Consider the following 20,361-nt stretch of genomic DNA (forward strand, 5'->3'; position numbering starts at 1 on the left):
GAACACTATCAAGGTAATTAGATACTAACATAATAATGCTGCATGCTATGTACATTTATTTGAGGACCAAAGTTGTACAAGATATAAAATATACATTGCAACAGTACATTCTTCTGCCTACTTCCATGAGAAAGACAAAATAGCATGCATTTCTTGTAAAAGTCGATCACCCCATAAATCTTTGTTGCTGTAATTTTTCTTTTCGCAGTAGTACTGCAGCAAGATTCAACAAAGTATCAGAACCTGCTTACGCGTACAATTCCTAAATTTCAGATTCCCTTAGAAGAAGAAGAGGAAACAGATGTTAAACCAGTATGAGGACCAACTCATTATGTTTCAACTTTCAAATGAAGAAAAAGTATACTACAAAACCTGATTGTTAACGACGTAGGGAGAGACATGAGCATACTTTTAGTTTTCGATTTGCCAAATGTTGAATACACATCAATTATTAGAATCCATTTACTTTAAGAAGATAGATTCTTGTGATTCAATTTTGAATGAACTGTAATCCAGATGCAGAAATTCCAGAAAAATCCACCCAAAAGAAGTGCCGAAACAGTTAAGTGCAGAAGGCATGAATGAAAATGTGTAGAATGCAGAAAGATAATGCAAAAACTGAAAAGTGTGCAGAATATAGGAAAATCTTCAATATGCAGAAAAAGATGGTGCATACAGTGGAAAAATAAGTACAAAATTATGCAAAAAATATGGAACAAAAATTGAAAATTAGTGCAGAATACACGAAAATAAAATACAAAAAACCAAGAGAAAAAAGAGCAACGTCAGAATTTTTGCTGGAAACTAAAATTGATTGAGGTTAATAGTACGGAAAAAGTTATGCTCTAGAATGAGTGTCTGCTGGATTTTGCTTTAGTAGATACTTTTTAGGCTCCTCTTTCCCCAACTGATATTTGCCATGAAGTTAAAATCCTATGCTAGAATTTCATTCAGGCAAACCCACCTAAAGTTCTATAAGACTTTCTTTATTAGAAAAAGCCTACACAAAGTTCTTTCCTAATATTTAGATAATAGGTTCTTGTTCTTTTATATGAAGCCACTGCCAACCAAGGGTTCTATCAACACATAAGTTGTTTAAGTAGTCTCAACTAATATTTTCATGTGTCATGTAATATGTATCAATCAAGTAATCGTTCTATTAAGGCGTAGAAATACCAACCAACATAAAGTATCATCAAGAATATATTCCTTTGCGCCAACTTTTATCATTACTGAAGTTAATCAATCAATAATATCATGGTACTTTCCTAAGGCATGAACAACAAAGTTGCACCGGGCAAAGGTCAATCTAGCATAAGCTCTGGCAGAAATCCTTTAATCTTATTACCAGATCACCTCATTCTTCACCATCTAAATCAAAATACTGGAAAGTTAAACTATCAATTTCCTTCAACATTTTTCAAGGGAGTCATATAAAATGTGCAGATTAAATAGAACAGCTCTAGCACTTCCTTTTTAATTCTTTGAATAAGTGAATCTAATGAAACACAATGTTTGTTGGAGAGTGCATGAAATGTCGGCATCCATGTTTTACCACAACCAACCGATAACCCATTATCGTCTTTTAAGCTCTCACATTTTAGGTTTCATGTATCGACACCATTTCATAAGACACACGGAAAGCCAGTAGTAAACAAGTCTTCAAATTTTCTAAGGATTTCAAGAAAAAACAAACTAACCTTGAAAAATGCTTTAGTAGAGTTTCTACTCAAACAAGATTCGGCGAAATAGGTTACACCATCCTGCCCTTAGTGGAAACGTATTTCTTTTCCACTTGCTGATCTTCCCTTCCTAAATGCATATCCTAATGATACATATTAACACATCAAAATTTGCATCATAATCGCATATTTTCAGCTAAAACATAGGTTGTAAGCAATAATATGCAGACAATATATCATTTTTAACTGTAGAGACATCATTTTCAAGTATGTATGAACACGAAACATTAATGGATGCGAGTAGTAACTAAACCAAATGCAATTAATTTCTGAATTTTGGAGATAAATGTCATCCGTAAGATGAAGAGAGAGATTTTGATGGAGCTTCTGTAATGTCCTTGAGCACACTAATGATGATGATTTAGATTTTTAAGGATTTCACTATCTGGAGGAATGCTAGATTCATACACACTTGGGCAGGGAGAAAAGAACGAAAAATCTTATCCAATTCATGTCAGAAGCTCTTCTAAGTCACATTCAAGTCAATTCTTTTCCTCTATTGCTGGGATTTAGCTGCAAAAAAAAAAAAATTCTCAGCCCTTCATAGCTAAATTATAAGGCTAGCAATTGCTTATTCTCTTTTGGTAAGATTGTGAAAATTTAGTATTGCTTCCTAGAAATATAAAATAGCTGTAACTCAAATATGTGTACCACATAAATAAGGCAAGACTTTTATGTAAGCAAGCTGGATAAATTAGTAGCTTTAAAATGAACTCCACACAATGATCTGACAGTACAGATATCACCCAATGAACAGATTTAAGATGACAAGCAATCTTTATAAAGTTCCCTTAGACTTAGAGTAATCAAGATAAGAGATAATGCATAGATGCTAAAGCTAAACTATGCAGTTTAATATCTAGATTACACAGAGCTTATTCACTGAAACCATAAATTGACAACCTGACAACTTCTCAAACTCAAATGTTCATTCTGCAACTATAGGTTACACCAAACGATTGTAAGCTATGATCGATCATCGATGTAGAGAAGGACTCTTAGGGAATACGAAGAAAGATATCGAAAACACAAATCGCTGGTAAAAAAAATCCTGCCTCTACACAAAAATTCATTTAACTCTAGCTAATGAAATGCCTAGCTGATTGCAGCGTGATTAACACCTTCGTTTCTATTGTGCTTTCTTTCATAGTGAAAACTCTAAAACAGATGCAAGTTTCATATGTTCCAGCTTCCTTGAAAAGCCCTTGAGTTTTCTCTTGCATAGAATATTTTAGCACTTCTCAGGCCATCAATGACAGCTTCACGAACCCAAGAAACAACATAACCTCAGTTATCTTCAGAATAATCATCTGAAGCCTAACAAAATTGTCTACATGACCTCATTCTCAATGAAGACAAACAAAGATATACTTTCCTTAATGATCTTTTGGCTCGATAAAATTTTGCAAGTTGATTAAAGTTTTTTGACAACATGCTGCGCTATGACATCCCTATAATTTCACACACCATAGAGCGAATTGTTCCATCAATGAAAAAATGTGCAGCTTAGTTCCTCAGCAGTACCAGTAAATTTAGAAGAGGCACTTCTTAACACGTTAATTTCAAGCTTCAGAAGCATATGTGAACTACCATTTAGCTTGAAACTTGAACCTATACTTTCCGTTATTACAAGGTGAGCACGAGTAAAGCACTTCGTTGCTTGTTTAGTACCCATAGATTCAAGATAGAACTCATGGGTTATGGCCGCGCACGCCTTGGTGCCTTGGCCCTTGCCTACATTAAATAGCAGCTTAAGCGACGTGAAGCGCCTTCCTCGGGTTTTTTTGAGCTTCAAGGCTTAAACGTGCCTTAAATAAGCCTTTGACAACATAACCAACAATTTGTCATTACAGTAAAAGATGATTGATAAATTCCACATGTGTTAGGTTAATGGGCAACCCATTATGACTGAAGCACGCTCTCGTATCTCGTACATTTGGAGCTAATCTAACCAACAATGCAGAAGATAAGTAAGATAAAAGAAACCAAAATAATTTGATATAATATAAATGTATTACTGACCTTTAAGAGTTTTGTTCACATATCCTTTTTCTATTCCCATTGAGTTCCTTTTAGTTCCATTGATCGCTACCAAATTGACACAAAATAGTTAATGAACAAAAGCATATGTAAAATCACGTTAAAAAAGAGCCAAAGGCTCGGAAATTCTATAATTGCCTTCAATAAATTTATTTTTTCTAGTGGGGCCAGCGGTGATGGAGGATGAAGGAGAAAAGGGCAAAATGTCTAGAACAATACCTCATTGTAGACCGCTTAGATCTCCAAAGACCTCTCAAAGAACGTCCTTTAAAGTCATCTAGATAAAACCAAGAAATTTGGCACTAGATATACAAATCAAAACATTCATAAGTGGAACCAGTTAAGGAAAGATCTAAAAGCACCAGTAACTCTAGAATAAACATCAGAAATTCTGTTTACAGTTCGCAGATGCGGCAAATATAGCCTATGGAATTCGAAGAGGAAGAGGAAAAATCCCCAAATCGGGAACGCTCACCTGTTAGTCATAAATATATACAGGAGCGCTAGAGCAAAACTCAAACTAAAATTTACAATTTCAGAAACAAAAAATCAGAAGCTGGAAGCATACGATGTAAGAGATGGAAAGAGAGAGTGTGGGAAAAAAAGGATTACTGGATGGATACGAAGAGGAGTTAGAAAATACGTGTCCAAGAACAGCTCCATGTTGGTATCCAAAGGACGATTTTATCCTTGGACGACCAGAACTTTCATTTATTATATAGTAGAAGTAGAAAATATCTTTCAAGTAGAAGTAACATATGTCTGATAATTTTTAGAGACAGATAACTAAGACATAAAATATAATAACAACTAAAGATATAAGGCTTCAGTTACCGTATTTTGAAAACGAAAAATTCATATAATATAGACACTGACGGTGTTTTTAATTATAAGATATACAATACTAGGTTTATTATTTGAGTTATTCGACTTTTATAAGCCATGTGTTGTTAGTATAATGTATTTGTAAAATAATTCTGGAGAAAATAAAATAACATAAACAGAAATATAAACGAAACAAAAGTTAATCCGAGCCCACTGAATTCACAGTGTTTCCTTAAGGAATTTAATCCACTCCTAGTACCCAAGGTTATGGATTATTTCCTCCCAGGATAGAACGAATTACACACTGGTGTAGTGATACTTCAAACCCCCAATGTTTCAGCGAACACAAAGTTCGGTAGCAAATCACACTTACCGTTGTTTTCTTTGAAGTTAAAACAATGCAGAAGAAGGAGGAGAAACTCAGAAAATCGTATGGAAAATCTGAGAGAATGGACTTGTATTTATAACGAATGTTGGGTTGAAATCTGAAGAGGTGCAACTCTTCAAAATAGCTGTTTATGCAAAACGGCCATAGCATAAATGTCATAACATAAATGACTATTTACTCAACAATAAAGAGAGAAAATTGAAAAAGGGTAGTTAATTTTCTGTTACAAAAAAGAAAACGGAAAAATGGAAACGGTTGGATTTTAATATTAATATTCTTGGATTTAATATTAATATTTTGTTATTAAAACGGATATTTAATAACATTTCTGTTAATATTTACTATTAACAAACAAATTTGGTCCAAAAAATTAATTAATCAATCATTTGACCGGATCCGAAGCCGAAGCCGAGCCGAGCGAGCGACGGCGCGAGGCTTGCCTTCTTCTCAACTCTTTAAGAGCTAGAAGAAGAGCAATTGCTTATATACCTATTAAAAATCTCTTTCTCTTCCAATATGGGACAATGTCCCTTCATCAAGGAGGGAATCTCAAATGAAACTCAAATATTTCATTTTCCCTCCATTTCCCATTCACCCCTCTTTTAAGCATTAATATACTTAAAACCCCAACAATCCCCCACATGAAGGAATGGCTATATCACGAAAATATGCATGAAAAACTATGTGATTCGCGAGCAAGGATTAATTGTGTGCACGGTAAAATCCGGGGATCCAATTTCCCCGTCATTATGATGCCCCGCGACATACTTCCCAAGGCTCGAGACTGGGTCGAGGTTCACCTTCGAGGGCTGTCAATGCTCGACCTCGGAGCCATGCAGACCAACGGCTATATCGGGAAAATGGGGAGTTCACAAGGCACGCTAGGGCTGACATGGTCTAGCGGGCTACTCTGAACCCAAATCAGGGCGTCATTCAGTCGTCTCATCCCCATATCTATATAATTAATGTATTTTGTACTATGTGGGGTTCCCTCCTATATAAAGGGAGTCCTTGCCATTTTGTAGGGGATTTGTTGCTTCAGCTGCTCCACAAGAAATATAAGACAACATTCTCTCTACTCTCTTACATATTCTCTTGATATTATTGCTCCTATTTATTATCTTCATTATTGTTCATCATTTATTGCTTATCATTGGCCATAAAGAGCCTTCTTTGATTTTATTATAACTGTTAGTCATACTTCGATTACCTTCGATAGCTCACAGTCGAGCCCCGGAATCGACCTCGAGGCACCCGAATCGACAAGCTCGAGGCCCGATTGCTAACCTATCGGTTTGACCATCACCTTATCCTTTGCTCTTATTTCGTTTCTAAGTCTCACATACACAGCATCAACTACTTAACAACCGGCATAAAAATAGATCACGTATTTTTAGAGTCCCATAATCAAATTTAATTATTGTTACCATTTTCACAGTAAGCAGTTTGGCGCCCACCGTGGGGCTAAAAATAATAGTGATTATTTTCTTGCTGGTCCCATTACACAACGCAAGTTATCTTTTACACCTTTTCTTGTCCAAGATCTTCAATTTCAGGTTGAAATGCCTAGCTTAGTAAATAGAGTCAAAAACGACAATCTCGAGAACCACGGAGGGAATGGTATGGCTGTTCTGGGTGCCGGTATACCACCACAGGACTCTATGAAATGCATCGGAGCCGACCTCTAAGGATACGACCTCGCGCGACGCCCAATGCATTGACGCCGCTCCTCGGATTCACCAGAAAGTGCGCCGAAAAGTTCCGTGGGAAACTCGGCAAAATCCAACCTGGGCGAAAAAAGAGATTCCTCGGCATATCGTTCATATCATTACTGGAGGGACCGTCATTCCCCAAGGGCCCATGATCAAGCGGACAAAAATATCCACCGCAGAAGAAGGGCCGACCGGAGACCGCGTGGCCGAAGACACCCTCGCATTCAGCGAAGAGGATCTCGAGACCTTGGCAGAACCACACAACGACGCGCTGGTAATCTCATTTCTTTTAAGCAACATTCGAGTTAAATGTGTGCTCGTGGATCCAGGCAGCTCGGCAAACATAATCAGGTCAGAGGTAGTAGAATAGCTTGGGATGCTCGATCGGATCATACCCACCTCCCTGGTCCTCCACGGCTTCCACATGACCGGTGAGGTAACAAAAGGAGAAATCACCCTCCCGGTCGACACGTCCGGCACAGTTCAAAACACCGAGTTCCAAGTCATCGGTGGCGACATGAGGTACAATGCATTGTTCGGCAGGCCATGGATACAGAGCATAAGGGCAGTACCGTCAACTCTGCACCAGATGATAAAATTTCCCACAAAGGATGGCATAACAACCATATATGGAGAACAACAGGCGGCGAAAGAAATGTTCGCGGTTTACCACGAGGTGTCGACCCTCGCGCACCCAACCTCGGATGAGTCTAGGAGCATACAGACCCCCGAGGACGACGAAAAAGATTTCTTCGCTCCTCGAACTTTCGTTGCCCCCGAAGAGTCGGATGCAACGAAATCTACAATCGAAGATCTGGAGTAGACTGTTTTGATCGAACACCTCCAGATCGTAAGGTATACCTGGGAACGGGATTGACCCCCGAACTCAGGAAAGAATACATTCAATTTCTTATTAACAATATCTATTGTTTCGCTTGGTCCCACTTAGATATGATAGGAATTCCGCCGGAAATAACCTCCCACAGACTGAGTGTCGACCCCAGGTTTAAACCGATGAAGCAGAAAAGGAGACCACAGTCCGAGGTAAAACACGCATTCATCAAGGAGGAGGTAACGAAACTTCTTAAAATAGGGTCCATTAGAGAGGTAAAATACCCCGAATGGCTAGCCAACGTAGTAGTGGTACCCAAAAGGGGAAACAAGCTAAGAATGTGCGTAGATTATAAAGACTTAAATAAGGCGTGTCCAAAGGATTTGTTCCCATTGCCTAACATCAATCGTCTGATCGATGCTACGGCCGGCCACGAGACCCTCACCTTTTTCGATGCCTACTAGGGGTATAGTCAAATTCAGATGAACCCCGAGGATAGGGAGAAAAACTTCGTTCGTCACGAAATATGGTACCTACTGTTATAACGTGATGCCCTTCGGACTAAAAAAATGCAGGGGCTACGTACCAGCGTCTAGTTAATAAAATCTTCGAGCATCAAGTAGGAAAATCCATGGAAGTTTATATTGATGATATGCTAGTTAAGTCCCTGTGCGCAGAGGACCATTTGACTCATTTGCAGGAAACATTCGACGTCCTCAAAAGTTACAGCATGAAGCTCAACCCCGAGAAATGTGCCTTCGGAGTGGGTTCGGGCAAATTCCTAGGCTTCATGGTATCAAATGAGGATCGAGATTAACCCCGATAAAATCAAGCCCATCGAGGAAATCACGGTGGTAAATAATATAAAGGTCGTGCAACGACTGACAGGGCGAATAGCGGCTCTGGGCAGATTCATATCAAGGTCATCTGACAGGAGCCATCATTTCTTCTCTTTACTCAAAAGGAAAAACAACTTTGAATGGACTCCAGAATGCCAACACGCCTTAGAGGAGTTGAAACGATATCTGACTAGCCCGCCTCTGCTCCATACGCCAAAGGAGAATGAAATGCTATATCTATACTTGGCCGTATCAGAAATAGCGGTAAGCGGCGTGCTGGTTCGATGAAGACAAGGTACGCAATTTTCCTGTTTATTATGTACAGCCGGACACTAGGGGAAGCGAAACTTAGGTATCCGCAACCTTGAAAAATTGGCTCTGCTTATTAGCGTCCTCGCAAAAAAATTTGAAGCCCCTATTTTCAATGCCACCGTATTGCGTTCTCTACAACATATCCTCTCCGGAGCAATATTGCTCACTAAACCGAAGCTATCGGGCCCGATTGGCACAAATGGGCCATCGAATCTTGGGGTGTAATGATATCGAGATCAACCAGCCGAACGGCCATCATAGTCCCAAATTCTGTCGGACTTCGTGCTGATTTTTTCCCCCTCTCGTGCCCGAGGTAGAAAAGGAAACTTTTACTAAAAAATCAGGTCTGTTGCACATCTTCCGGGGTATGGACCATGTTCAACCGACGCCGAGCGCCACAAAAACACGTGAAGAGATCCGGACTCGGTATAGAGTCCTGTAAGGCACCTACGGGACGGCGTATATCAGGCAATCTATTAAAAACGCAAATTGACTAACAATGAAGCCCGAGTACGAGGCTTATGATTGCAGGTCTAGAACTGGCCAAAAGCCTTGGGAGCCGAGACCTATCGAGGGCAAATGCGATTCACTCTGGTAGTTAAACGGCAAGTGAATGGGAGCTATGAATCCGGGGACAGGATGTCAGAGGTGTTTGGATAAAATCCAAGTCACATTACGTTGTTTCAAAGAATGGACCTTAGTCCATCGTGCCTCGAAGCAGAATAGCGAGGCCGAGTGCCCTTCCAAACTAGGATTCATCTGTGAAAAGATGACTAACTCCCGAGGCTGTTATTCAGCTATCTAAATCAGTGGTCGAGGAAGGTTCATATGCGAGGATTAACTCCACAGCCGTAACAGTGGGACCTGGAGAAATAAATAATATTGTATTATTTGAAAGACAAACAATATGCCACGGATCCAAAAATCAAGGGCCTGCGAATCAAAAGCAGCCCGGTTCTCGCTCGATGAAAAGCAAGACTCTAATACAGGAGAACTTTCGATGGTGCCCCTAGCCAAGTAATGTCTGGGGCAGGGGAATACTAGACTATAGTACTCGAGATATTCACGAGGTACTTGCGGAAACCATTTCCGGCGTCCGATGTCCTTAGTCGAAAGCTGATGAGGGCAGGCTACTACTGGGATCAACAAACAACGAGGAAACGACACCAAGGAATTCGTTCCGAAACATGCGATATAATGCCAGAATTTGCCCCCATGATTCACCGACCCGGCTGAAAAATACATTCGTTTCTTCATCTCCATTCATAAAATGGGGGAATGGACCATCATCCGGCCCTACTACGACGGCCCCAGTAAGCTAAATTCCATTTTATCTTTCATGACTGACTATTTCTCGAAATGGGTGGAAGCCGCAGGCCTTCCGAGAAAGTAAGAGAAAAAAGAAAATCAATTAACCTCCTCATCTGGGACCAATATTGCTGCTGATATCCGGATTCCCTCGAGACTAAATTGTGCGATAACTGGGAAGCAGTTCATCGAAAGCAAGTAACACAGTTCCTTGATGGATCACAAAATCAAGAAATCCTGTCGACGCCTTACCACGCCCGTGTGACAAACGGCCAGGCCGAGTCCCAAATAAATACCATCATCCCGAAATTTAAAAAGAAGAAGTTGAGAGCGCCAAGGGGAAAGTGAAGAGACAATGTTGCCCGAAGTCTATGGGCAACAGAACAACTTCAAATCAAGCAAGGGGAAAGCCTTTCTCCCTAAGTATACGACGCCGAGGCTTGTGAACGCGGTGGAGGTCGGGAAGCCGAGCGCAGATTTCCACAACAACACCCGCGAAGGTTCGAACAACGAGGCCATGGCAACGGCCTCGAACTGCTAGATGAAAATAGGAAGCCTCGCTGGTCCGAATGGCCGCCAGAAGCAAAAGGACTCGACAAGCGTATTACAAACAGGAAAACCACCTCTCCGACATTCGCGAGTTAGGGACTTGAGTCCTAAGGAAAGTCACCTTAACATCTGAAACCTAATGAAGGAAAGCTAGGTCAAAATTGGGACAGGACCGTACAATGTCCTCCGAGTAGTTGGTTAAAGGTTTTTAAGCTCGGTACACCTGGAGGGCGAACACATTCAAGCCAACTGGAACAGATATCAATGGTAAAAACGATATTAGTTTGCTAAGGGCATCCGATTGAAAAATCCAAAAAGCGCACCCTCGGCATGCCGTGCATCTCTTCCTTCCGACCGGATTTTTATCCCAGAACGGTTTTACCTAGCAGATTTTAACAGAGGCAACGACATGATTCCTATCCTAAGGAATTCACAAGTAATTCAAGATTCTTTTGCAAATCCACCTCGAATATGGGGGCACACCCACCGGAAGGTCACCTACCAGGAAAGCCAACGATTCACCTACATTCTCAAATGGGACATCGATAGGAACAGTAATGTCCGGCCAAACGATCGAGACGAACCATGCCCATATAGAGCAAACCGACCTGTAGACAACAAAAACATGTATTACTTGTAACACAGTAATCGAGAATACTTTTCATTTAAAGCATTTCACGCTTTCAGGAAACTCGACCGTTCTAGCAAAAGGGACTCCCTCTGGTCAAAAGGTCCCGAACACACTCGGAAGGCTGGCGGTCAATAATTCGACACCCGAACGACCCCGGGTCGAACATCCAAACTCCATAAGCCTCTCAATTGAGCACCAAAAAATCATAAAGCGTCTCCAAAGCCAAAAGTGTCCCGACACTTGGAGACTGGCGCCAAAATCTCCAAAAAAAAATCTCATGACCTCAGGTCGGAGTCGCCAAATTGTAAGCTCAAGGTGAGGCAATACCAGCTTACAAGTAACGGTCCCGACCAGGATAACCCCCGATGACCGGGGACCTGTCGCCAATCACCAAATTCATTAAAAACCCGAAGCCATAAGACGGGCAGGCTCGGTCTCGCAAGACCTACGAAAGGCAACAACAGCATCTGTAAGACCTCAAGCAAGGCATGAACCACACTTGCACGAAGTGGCAATATCTGTAAGACCTCGAGCAAGGCAAGAACCATACTTGTACTAAGTATCTAAAAACTGTAAGACCTCAAAGGCATGGAAATTTTGTAAGAGCTTGATAAAGGCATAAACACGATCTCAAAGTTTTGGCTATATATCGAACTTGTAAGACCCCTAAAAGGCATACACTCGATATAGACGCCTAAACTACTTCACTCGGGATCAAAAATGGCTCCGGCCAAGCACAAATGAGTATGGTCATAAGGCTGTACCAGCCAAACTAACGCGACTCGGGGACGCCTGACTGTTGCTACAAAATCACAGGCCTTCAATTACTTCGAATCTATTTCGAAAAGAACCGGTTAAATAGGCTACCCTCGACATAGGCAAAAGAGCTTCGACCATGTCAGCTCCTAAACACTGGCTTCGAGATACTCAGCCTCCGAGCCAAACCTCCCGAGGTGCTCGATCATCTCCATATAATGACTCACAATCGAGGTTTTTTATTAAACTGTCGAAGAGTTAGGCAAACACTTTCAAAAAATCCTTATCGAGGGAAAAATAAAGCCTACACAAAAGGTCGCATCGACCCAAGGCGTAAGAGCCATTGTTGCCAGCCCACATAAACAATCGCACCGACCCAAAGCGTAAGAGCCACTGTCGCCAGCTTAAAATACGAAAACTTGAGGGTCGAATGAGCTCGAGTCGAAACCCAACTCGGAGACTGAACCCAAAATAGTCAACTACATATGCCTAAGGGCAAGGCATAAGAGCCATTGTCGCCAGCCCACACAAAAGGTCGCATCGACCCAAGGCGACCCAAGGCGTAAGAGCCATTGTCACCAGCCCACATAAAAGGTCGCACCGACCCAAAGCGTAAGAGCCACTTTCGCCAGCTTAAAATACGAAAACTTGAGGGTCGAATGAGCTCGAGTTAAAACCCGACTCCGAGACTGAACCCAAAATAGTCAACTATATATGCCTAAGGGCAAGGCGTAAGAGCCATTGTCGCCAGCCCGCATAAAAGGCCGCATCGGCTAAGTCGTAGAGCCATTGTCGCCAGCCCACACAAGTCCAAAAGTTTGAGGGTCAAAATGAGCTCGAGTCGAAATCTGACTCGGAGACTGAACCCGGAACAGTTAACTAAGAATGCCTAAGAGCGAAAAGCACCAGAGCTCAAATGACAACTTACGCTAAGAGGGCGTACCGACCCAATACGTACGAGTCGCTGTCACCAGCGCTAAGATCAAAGGTCGTGCCGGTCGGATGCATGGAAAAACTAGGACCGAGGGTCTAACCCGAGAGCTGGGACCTCGGGTCGTAAGTCAAAATACATCACGTAGTATTTCCAAAAAAAAGGGAAAGAAGGGGTAGAAACAAAAAGCCTTCTTATGGCCCACAAAGGGGATGTTTACAAATATTGAAAAAACCCTTACAAACAGAGAAGCAAACAAAATCCTAATCTATCATCGAGCCTGCATCTTCGATGGCTTCACCAAGGGTTGCACCCCAACAACTATGCGTCCTTCAATGGCCCCTTCTCGACGGCCTCTTGCCCTCCGGGGGCTCCGCCTTCATTTCTATCACCTCCCGAGCCACTGCCCGGCACACCTCCGAAAGCAAGCAAGTCAACATCTTTCCTCTCTAGGGTCTCCACCCTCCCGAGCTCGGCAGGCAGAATGATATCTCCCGCATGTACGTCCCCAAAAGCCAGCCTCCGAGATCCAAATCGAGCACGCTCCACAGCTCGAATCGGTTTCGAATCGTCCCCCTCAGGCGCCCTCCCGGTTTGAGCGCTCGTCGCCATGGCATCCTCTCTACGCAAAGATATAAGCGCCTCGACTTCAGTTTTGATCCCGGATAATGCAGCTACCAGCTCATATTGGAGACCTCTGTACTTGTCACTATCCTCCCTCACGTCGCTAAGCTGACGCCCGACTAAGGTCACCTTCTCCCGGAGGGCATCCCTCTCGAAAGCTATCTGTTTCACATGTCGTTTGAGTTCGGAGACTTCACAGTCTCTAGCCTGGAGCTCCTCCCTCAGCTGGGCGCTTTCCTTCTCAAACTGCACAAATCGGATCCAAGATGTTAAAACACTGGGATCTGGCAAAACATTCAGATAATAGTAAAACGGGGACTAAGTAACCTATTCAGTAAGGTGAGCCTTCTCGCGCTCATGACGGGTCATCTCATCCTGATACCGGGTGAAAGTCTAACTAAAAAGCGCCTTGGCCTGAAGCCATGAAAAAAGACANAGAGGCAGGAGCTTTCGCCATCCTAGAAATTTCGGAGAAAAGGGGAGCTGCGTTCCTATGAAAGAACAGAAGTAAAGGTAGAACGAACCTTTTTTAGGGGATGGAAATATCGTGAGTTATAAAGAACTAGAAGGAGGGTATTTATAGAAACCCCACATGCGTTTTGAAGGAGGCCAAGAGACGGTTAACTGCCATTATCAATGCAAAGACCTTCAGGAGCTGCGTGTGCATCGTCTTTTGGCACCTTATGACTGCCATCACTACAAAAGTATCAGAGGGGGCAAAAATTCAAGATCGTTTCTTATCACTTTCACTCTAAAAAACGTAGAGACTATCTGTGCACGGTAAAATCGGGGGGTCCAATTTCCCCGTCATTATGATGCCCCGCGAGCATACTTCCCAAGGCTCGAGACTGGGGTCGAGGTTCACCTTCGAGGGCTATCAATGCTCGACCTCAGAGCCATGTAGACCAACGGCTATATCGAGAAAATAGGGAGTTCCCAAGGCACGCGGCTAGGGCTGACACGGTCTAGCAGGCTACTCTGAACCCAAATCAGGGCGTCATTCAGCCGTCCCATCCCCATATCTATGTAATTAATGTATTTTGTACTATGTGGGGATTTCCCTCCTATATAAAGGGATTCCTTGCCATTTTGTAGGGGATCTGTTGCTTCAGCTGCTCCACAAGAAATATAAGACAACATTTTCTCTGCTCTCTTACATATTCTCTTGATATTATTGCTCCCATTTATTATCTTCATTATTGTTTATCATTTATTGCTTATCATTGGCCATAAAGAGCCTCCTTTGATTTTATTATAACTGTTAGTCATACTTCGATTACCTTCGATAGCTCACAGTCGAGCCCCAGAATCGACCTCGAGGCCCCCGAATCGACAAGCTCGAGGCCCGATTGCCACACTCAAGATCGCTAAGGAAATATTAGAATATAAGAGAATTGCCAAAGGAAGCTTTTGTATTAGAGAAAATTTTATTGGTTTGCTTGATGAATTACATATGAATGGCCCCCTTTATATACTAGTCTCCTAGGGACTACTGAGTAAATAAAAATTACTACACAAGTCCCTTATTATTTACAAGAAGTCCCTTATCTAGAATATTCTACATAATTAGAATCTTCTAAGGACTTTCCTAGCAATTTCATAGGGTTCTAGGGTCTTCCTAGGGAAACCTCTATATTTCTCTAGAACCTTCCTACATGTGCTAGTATATTTCATATGTAAGCACCTACGTGACATGATGATATGGCCGGCTATGACACTCTTCTCCATCCAATTTTGTGCCGCCCTCGGCACAAAGCATCGACACGTATGCGTGCACCTTACCTTGGTGTCGCCGGAGATCTTTGTCCATTAGCCATGATGCCCTATAGAGCGGTTCGCCTTTCCATGTCACAAGGTACTAATCACCTTTCTTTTTGCCCCGTTTGTACTTTGATGGGCTAGCAATGATGGCTTTGATCCTCCGCCCATCAGATGCCCCTCCTTACTCTTGGCCTGAATCTCCCCATGACTCGACCAAGTCTAGCAACTTCTCAAGCATCGGGTCCATGCTTCCACTCCCTATTTGGCTGCTCTCCGTAGTCTAGCCTTGCTAGCAAACTTGACCCCTCTGCTTGGTGCATCGTCTAAGTCTGATAGAGTGCCATCACTTTGTAACTCGCCATCCACTTCAACTATGTCCGTGCAACTTTTCTTGCTGCCACCATACTCTATTTGCATGACGCCAAGATAGGCTTTGGAATCCCCTTCTTTCGGCTTAGATTCCAAGTGCATTCCTTCAATGCAGGCGGTCCCTTCTGTGTCACCCTTGTGTGCCCTAGTAAAGTAGCCGATTATTGCTGCAAGCTTTCCCAACTGTAAGAATTCACTTGCCCGATGTAATCCTTTACAGAAGTAACAGCCTCCCTTAGGTACATACTCGCTACTGTTTCCCGACCCCTTGCCGTTTCTCTTGGATCATCGTCCGTTATGGGAAGGCCTTTTGCCATTGCCCTTGTATACCTCAACTATGCCTTTCCCCTTGTCCTTGTCATGATCTACCCTACCGTTCTCGGCGTTGCCTTCTTTGGACTTGGCAGGCTCCATCTTGAAGTCAACGAGCGACTCAGCTACCCCTATAGCCTCGTCCATGTTGGATACTTGATGCCTTCTTAACTCATGCTTTACCCAATTTTGCAACCCATCCATGAAGTGGAAGAGGAAATCTTCCTCGGACGATGACATGATTTGCAGCATTAAGGTAGTGAACTCGCGCACATACTCCCGAATTATGGCCGTCTATCGGAGCTCCCTTAGCTTCCGCCTAGCCTCATTCACCACATTTATTGGGTATAATTGCCTCTTCAACTCCTTCTTGAACTGCTCCCATGTCTCAATCTTGCATATCCCTTTTTTCCATGTTGGCACACTTACGACGCCACCCTAACGCGAAAACCTTGGTCAAGCACATTGAGGCGTTGCGTATCTTAACAACTTCGTCATCCTCCTTGACTACCTCAAATTACTTGTCCATCCTCAAAAGTAAGTCTGCCACCTAGCGTGCGTTATGTGCACCGCCATACTGCTTTCGCTTAGGGACCTTCACATTGGTCCCTTTTGCAAGTACCGGGCCTTTGGTAATTCCGATCATGGTTCCATACAAAGCTTCCTTCTAGCAATCTCTTGTATTCTTTCTAACATTCCTTTAGTAATAACCTTTGCTCTGATATCACGTTGTCACGTCCTTAGACTTAAACTAATTGCATATGCGGCACTTGAAAACTCGCTCACGATCTTGCATAACTTGCTCGCGTTCTCGCTATGCCAAGTCAGCCTTACCACACTCAAGATCGCTAATGGAATGTTAGAACACAAGAGACTTGCCAAAGGAAGCTTTTGTATAAGAGGAAACTTAATTGTTTTTCTTGATAAGTTACACATGAATGGCTCCCTTTATATACTAGTCTCCTAGGGGCTAGTGAGTAAATAAGAATTATTACACAAGTCCCTTATTATTTACAAGTAAGTCCATTCTCTAGAATATTCTACATAGTTAGAATCTTCTAAGGGCTTTCCTATCAATTCCATAGGGTTTTAGAGTCTTCCTAGGGAAACCTCTATATGTAAGCTTTCTATATGACAAAAATATATACCAAGTGGCACCTACGTGGCATGATGATGTGTCGGGGTATGACATATTGCTCTAAAACATCATCATCGCACGTGAAAGTTTGTAGTTCCACTTAATTGTGCAGGACCTCAAGTTGGAAATCATATTATGGTCAATGGTGTATATTTAACATTAACCATTCCTATTTTATTCTTTTTCACAAACGATTTGTTTTATGTGTTTGCGAAGAAATAAAATATACGAGGGATGCAAATCATAATTGAAAAATAAAAAAGAAGATAATGTGTAACTCACAAGTCACATATTATGCATACAACGCACCTTTACAAATCTACAGTATTTACAATTTTGTAAGGAAATAAGTATATAAAAGAGAAGCACAACATCACCAAAAAAAAGAAAATAGAAATAGTAACTAAAGAGTTTAATTAATTGAAAATAACTGTAAAAACTACAAGGACTAAATATGTCAAAACTCTTGGTGGTTTCACCTTCTATTTATAGGAAGGGCCTGAAAACCGTACCAACTAAAGAATGTGGAGAACATCCCTAAACGGAATCTCCGGTGATGGGCCGGCAGAATTTCAGACATCTGTCACCGGAAACACCGATCTCTTGACGGAGATTCTCCTCCGGCTACCCCCAAAATCACTTCTCCGTTTCCAAACCGTCTGTAAAGATTGGTTTTCTATCATCTCAAGCCAAAGATTCCGGCTACTTCACTGCCGGAGAAAACACAGTTCCGGCAAAGTTGACGGATTGTTCTTCTGCTGGTGGGTCTACGGTAATAACCATGTAGACTTCATCCCTATCAATGGCATGCCAAAAAAGCAAATGGGTATGATTCCTTTAGCATTCAAGAATATTGCCAAGTATACACCTTCAAAGATTGAATCTTTACATTCTTGTAATGGATTGTTCTGTATTAGTTTCAATTTGGGTGTCGAAAATCAAGTATATTATGTTTATAATCCCAGTACGAATCAGCATAGATCGATTCAACATCCAGCTGGTACAGAGCTTCGTCAAGTTATTGTAATGAATTTAGCTTTTGATCCAATGGTGTCCGATAGTTATAGACTTGTATGTGTCATTAAATCAAATGGGGTTTATGAATTTTCTGTATACTCATCAGAAACTAGAATTTGGAGAGATTCTAATGAGATATTGGATATAAAGCAGGAATATTTTTTAGCTCAGGGTGTTTTCTTGAATGGTTGTATGCATTGGGTTAGTGAAAATGGATCATTTTTAAGGTTCGATTTGGATTCTTTGTGCTTTAAAACTATGCCTAGCACTGTAATTCCTAATGGCTTGTTGAAAAGGAATATAAGGTATTTTGGGCAGTCTGGTGGACATTTGCATCTTATTGAGGTACAAGGTTTTAGTTCAATGAGTTTTGAGGTTCTCGAGTTGGAGAGTGATTATTCGAGGTGGTTTGTGAAGTATCGTGTTGATCTTACTGTTCTGCATACTGCATATCCACTGATGTTGAGTGAAGAACTTGATTTAGTAGATGTGAATCGTCGAACTTGTAATGTAGTATGTGTTGTTGTGGATGACAAGGAACAGACAACAAGATTCTTGGTAAGTACGCCAGATGTTATCATTGAATATGATTCTCGTTGTATGATTATTAAGGAGGTTGCGGCTGTAGAGAAAGGAAAGATCCCTGTTATGTGGGAAGATGTTTCGGTGTTTGAATGGTATGACGCCCACCGATATGTCGAGACTATGGCGTGCGTGTGATATCTTTTCTTTTTCGAAATAAAATTATGTAAATTTTGATTGGATATTTTCAATTAGTCTCTCCGTTTCAATTTAGATGATTTAGTTTGACTTGGCACAAAGTTTAAAAAAAAATATTTGAAATATGTGGTCCTAAAATCTTAAGGGCAAAATATTAAAATTTAAATTTTAAAATATTAAGTTAATTTAAATCAACTTAAGTTTGAAAATTAATCAAATTAACGCTCATTAAACAAAAGATGTCATATAATTATGAAGTATATATTGTATGTAACTTCCAAAAACGGAGCTGGCGAGTGATGAAGCAAATTCATGTATGCTTATGACATTTGTAATCTGTTTGTCGCAAACAAATTTTGTTTTGTCTGCTTAATGGCTTTGTCCCTGAGTTTGCACAACGGACATTTCACGTTTTTGCAGTCAATTTTTTTTTTTCCTGTTGGCGGACAATCTTATGTGAAAAGCTGTGGCTGCTGTCTTCATCTGTAAATTGTGTTTCACGTTGAACTACTTAAAATTCGAATTATTAAATTGCAATTGAAAGAAAGAAGAATTTAAATTTGAAGTTGTACAGAAAATTTGAGCTACTCAAGATTTGAATTTCTAAAGTTACAGTTGAAAGATAGAAGAACTTCAGATTTAATTTCTGAAGTTGCACTAAATAGATTGGCCTACTTGAGATCCGAACGGATACACTTTACAACATGTACATCTGTTATTATTTTTTTTTTAAAATTCATGCTCTTTAGATTTTGATCTATTTATAGCTTTGCTTTTAAGTTTTAACAGATCATTTCATATTTACTGTTATCATTAATGCTATTTTAGCTCAAAATGAAGGGATTTTTACTTTCCTATACTACATATGAAATTTTATTACCCTTCCTAATCACGTTTTAGCTTAACCCTCACCCCCCCTCCCTCTATTTTTTCCCCAATTTTTCTTCCTTTGATATTCTCTACTTTTTATTCTTTCATGTTGCATATAGTTTATTTGGAATTCATCAACGGATTTCAATCGTTTTATTATAGAGTTTTAACTTAGCAATTTCTTTTCATGTTGTACAACTCGTGTTCAAATTGAAATTGTCAATCAATAAATTTTGAAGGTGTTTGACTCTCCACCATTGACAACCATTAAAAAGCTTTGAAGCTTTGAATTCGAATTTGGGTTTTCAAAAATCATTATTTGTTTAGATTGGGTGTTGTTGCAAACAATTGAAAATATTGCGTTGAGTTTATATCTCAATTTTGAGGGTGTTTGGTGAATATTAGACTTGATTTTGGCTTAATTTCAGATTGAAACTCGAAGAAGAAGAAGAAGAACACATGACATACAATATACTTACGAAATTGTATTAAAGTTGTATTATAATTGTATGTAAAATATATTTAAGTTGTATTCTGTTGTAGTTATATATTTTTATTTAATTTGAATATTGTATGAAAGTTGAAAGATAGTTGTATAATGTATGAATCGTTGTATGAAAATTGTATTGAAGTTTATAAATCTATCTTTTTAAATAAAGTTGTTGATATGTATCAAAATTGTATT

At 40.8% G+C, this 20,361-nt stretch overlaps 1 protein-coding gene and 1 long non-coding RNA gene across 6 annotated transcripts; one reads left to right on the plus strand and one right to left on the minus strand.

The window, feature by feature from the left end:
• LOC109237580 lies at positions 1-4,388 on the minus strand. Of its 5 annotated transcripts, none has more exons than XR_002069642.1 (5): positions 4,258-4,388; positions 4,002-4,084; positions 3,765-3,830; positions 1,701-2,255; positions 1-213 (listed from the first exon to the last, which is right to left on the minus strand). It is a non-coding gene; the product is annotated as an uncharacterized LOC109237580 (long non-coding RNA). The 5 variants fall into 5 exon arrangements; XR_002069641.1 differs by having other exon boundaries at positions 1,701-1,825; positions 2,151-2,255; positions 4,002-4,388; XR_002069643.1 differs by having other exon boundaries at positions 1,701-1,825; positions 4,002-4,388.
• Positions 4,389-17,591: 13,203 nt separating this feature from the next.
• On the plus strand, positions 17,592-18,806 carry LOC109237568 (F-box protein At5g07610-like). Its single transcript, XM_019403889.1, has one exon. The coding sequence runs from the start codon at positions 17,592-17,594 to the stop codon at positions 18,804-18,806; it is 1,215 nt and encodes a 404-aa protein (XP_019259434.1).
• Positions 18,807-20,361: the final 1,555 nt, after the last annotated feature.

Source organism: Nicotiana attenuata, unplaced genomic scaffold (genome assembly GCF_001879085.1).
Source record: "Nicotiana attenuata strain UT unplaced genomic scaffold, NIATTr2, whole genome shotgun sequence".
NCBI classification, from domain to species: domain Eukaryota; kingdom Viridiplantae; phylum Streptophyta; class Magnoliopsida; order Solanales; family Solanaceae; genus Nicotiana; species Nicotiana attenuata.

What these genes read in the sequence shown, in the direction of transcription:
- LOC109237568 (XM_019403889.1), top strand. Translation starts at nt 17,592, where the DNA reads ATGTGGAGAACATCCCTAAACGGAATCTCCGGTGATGGGCCGGCAGAA.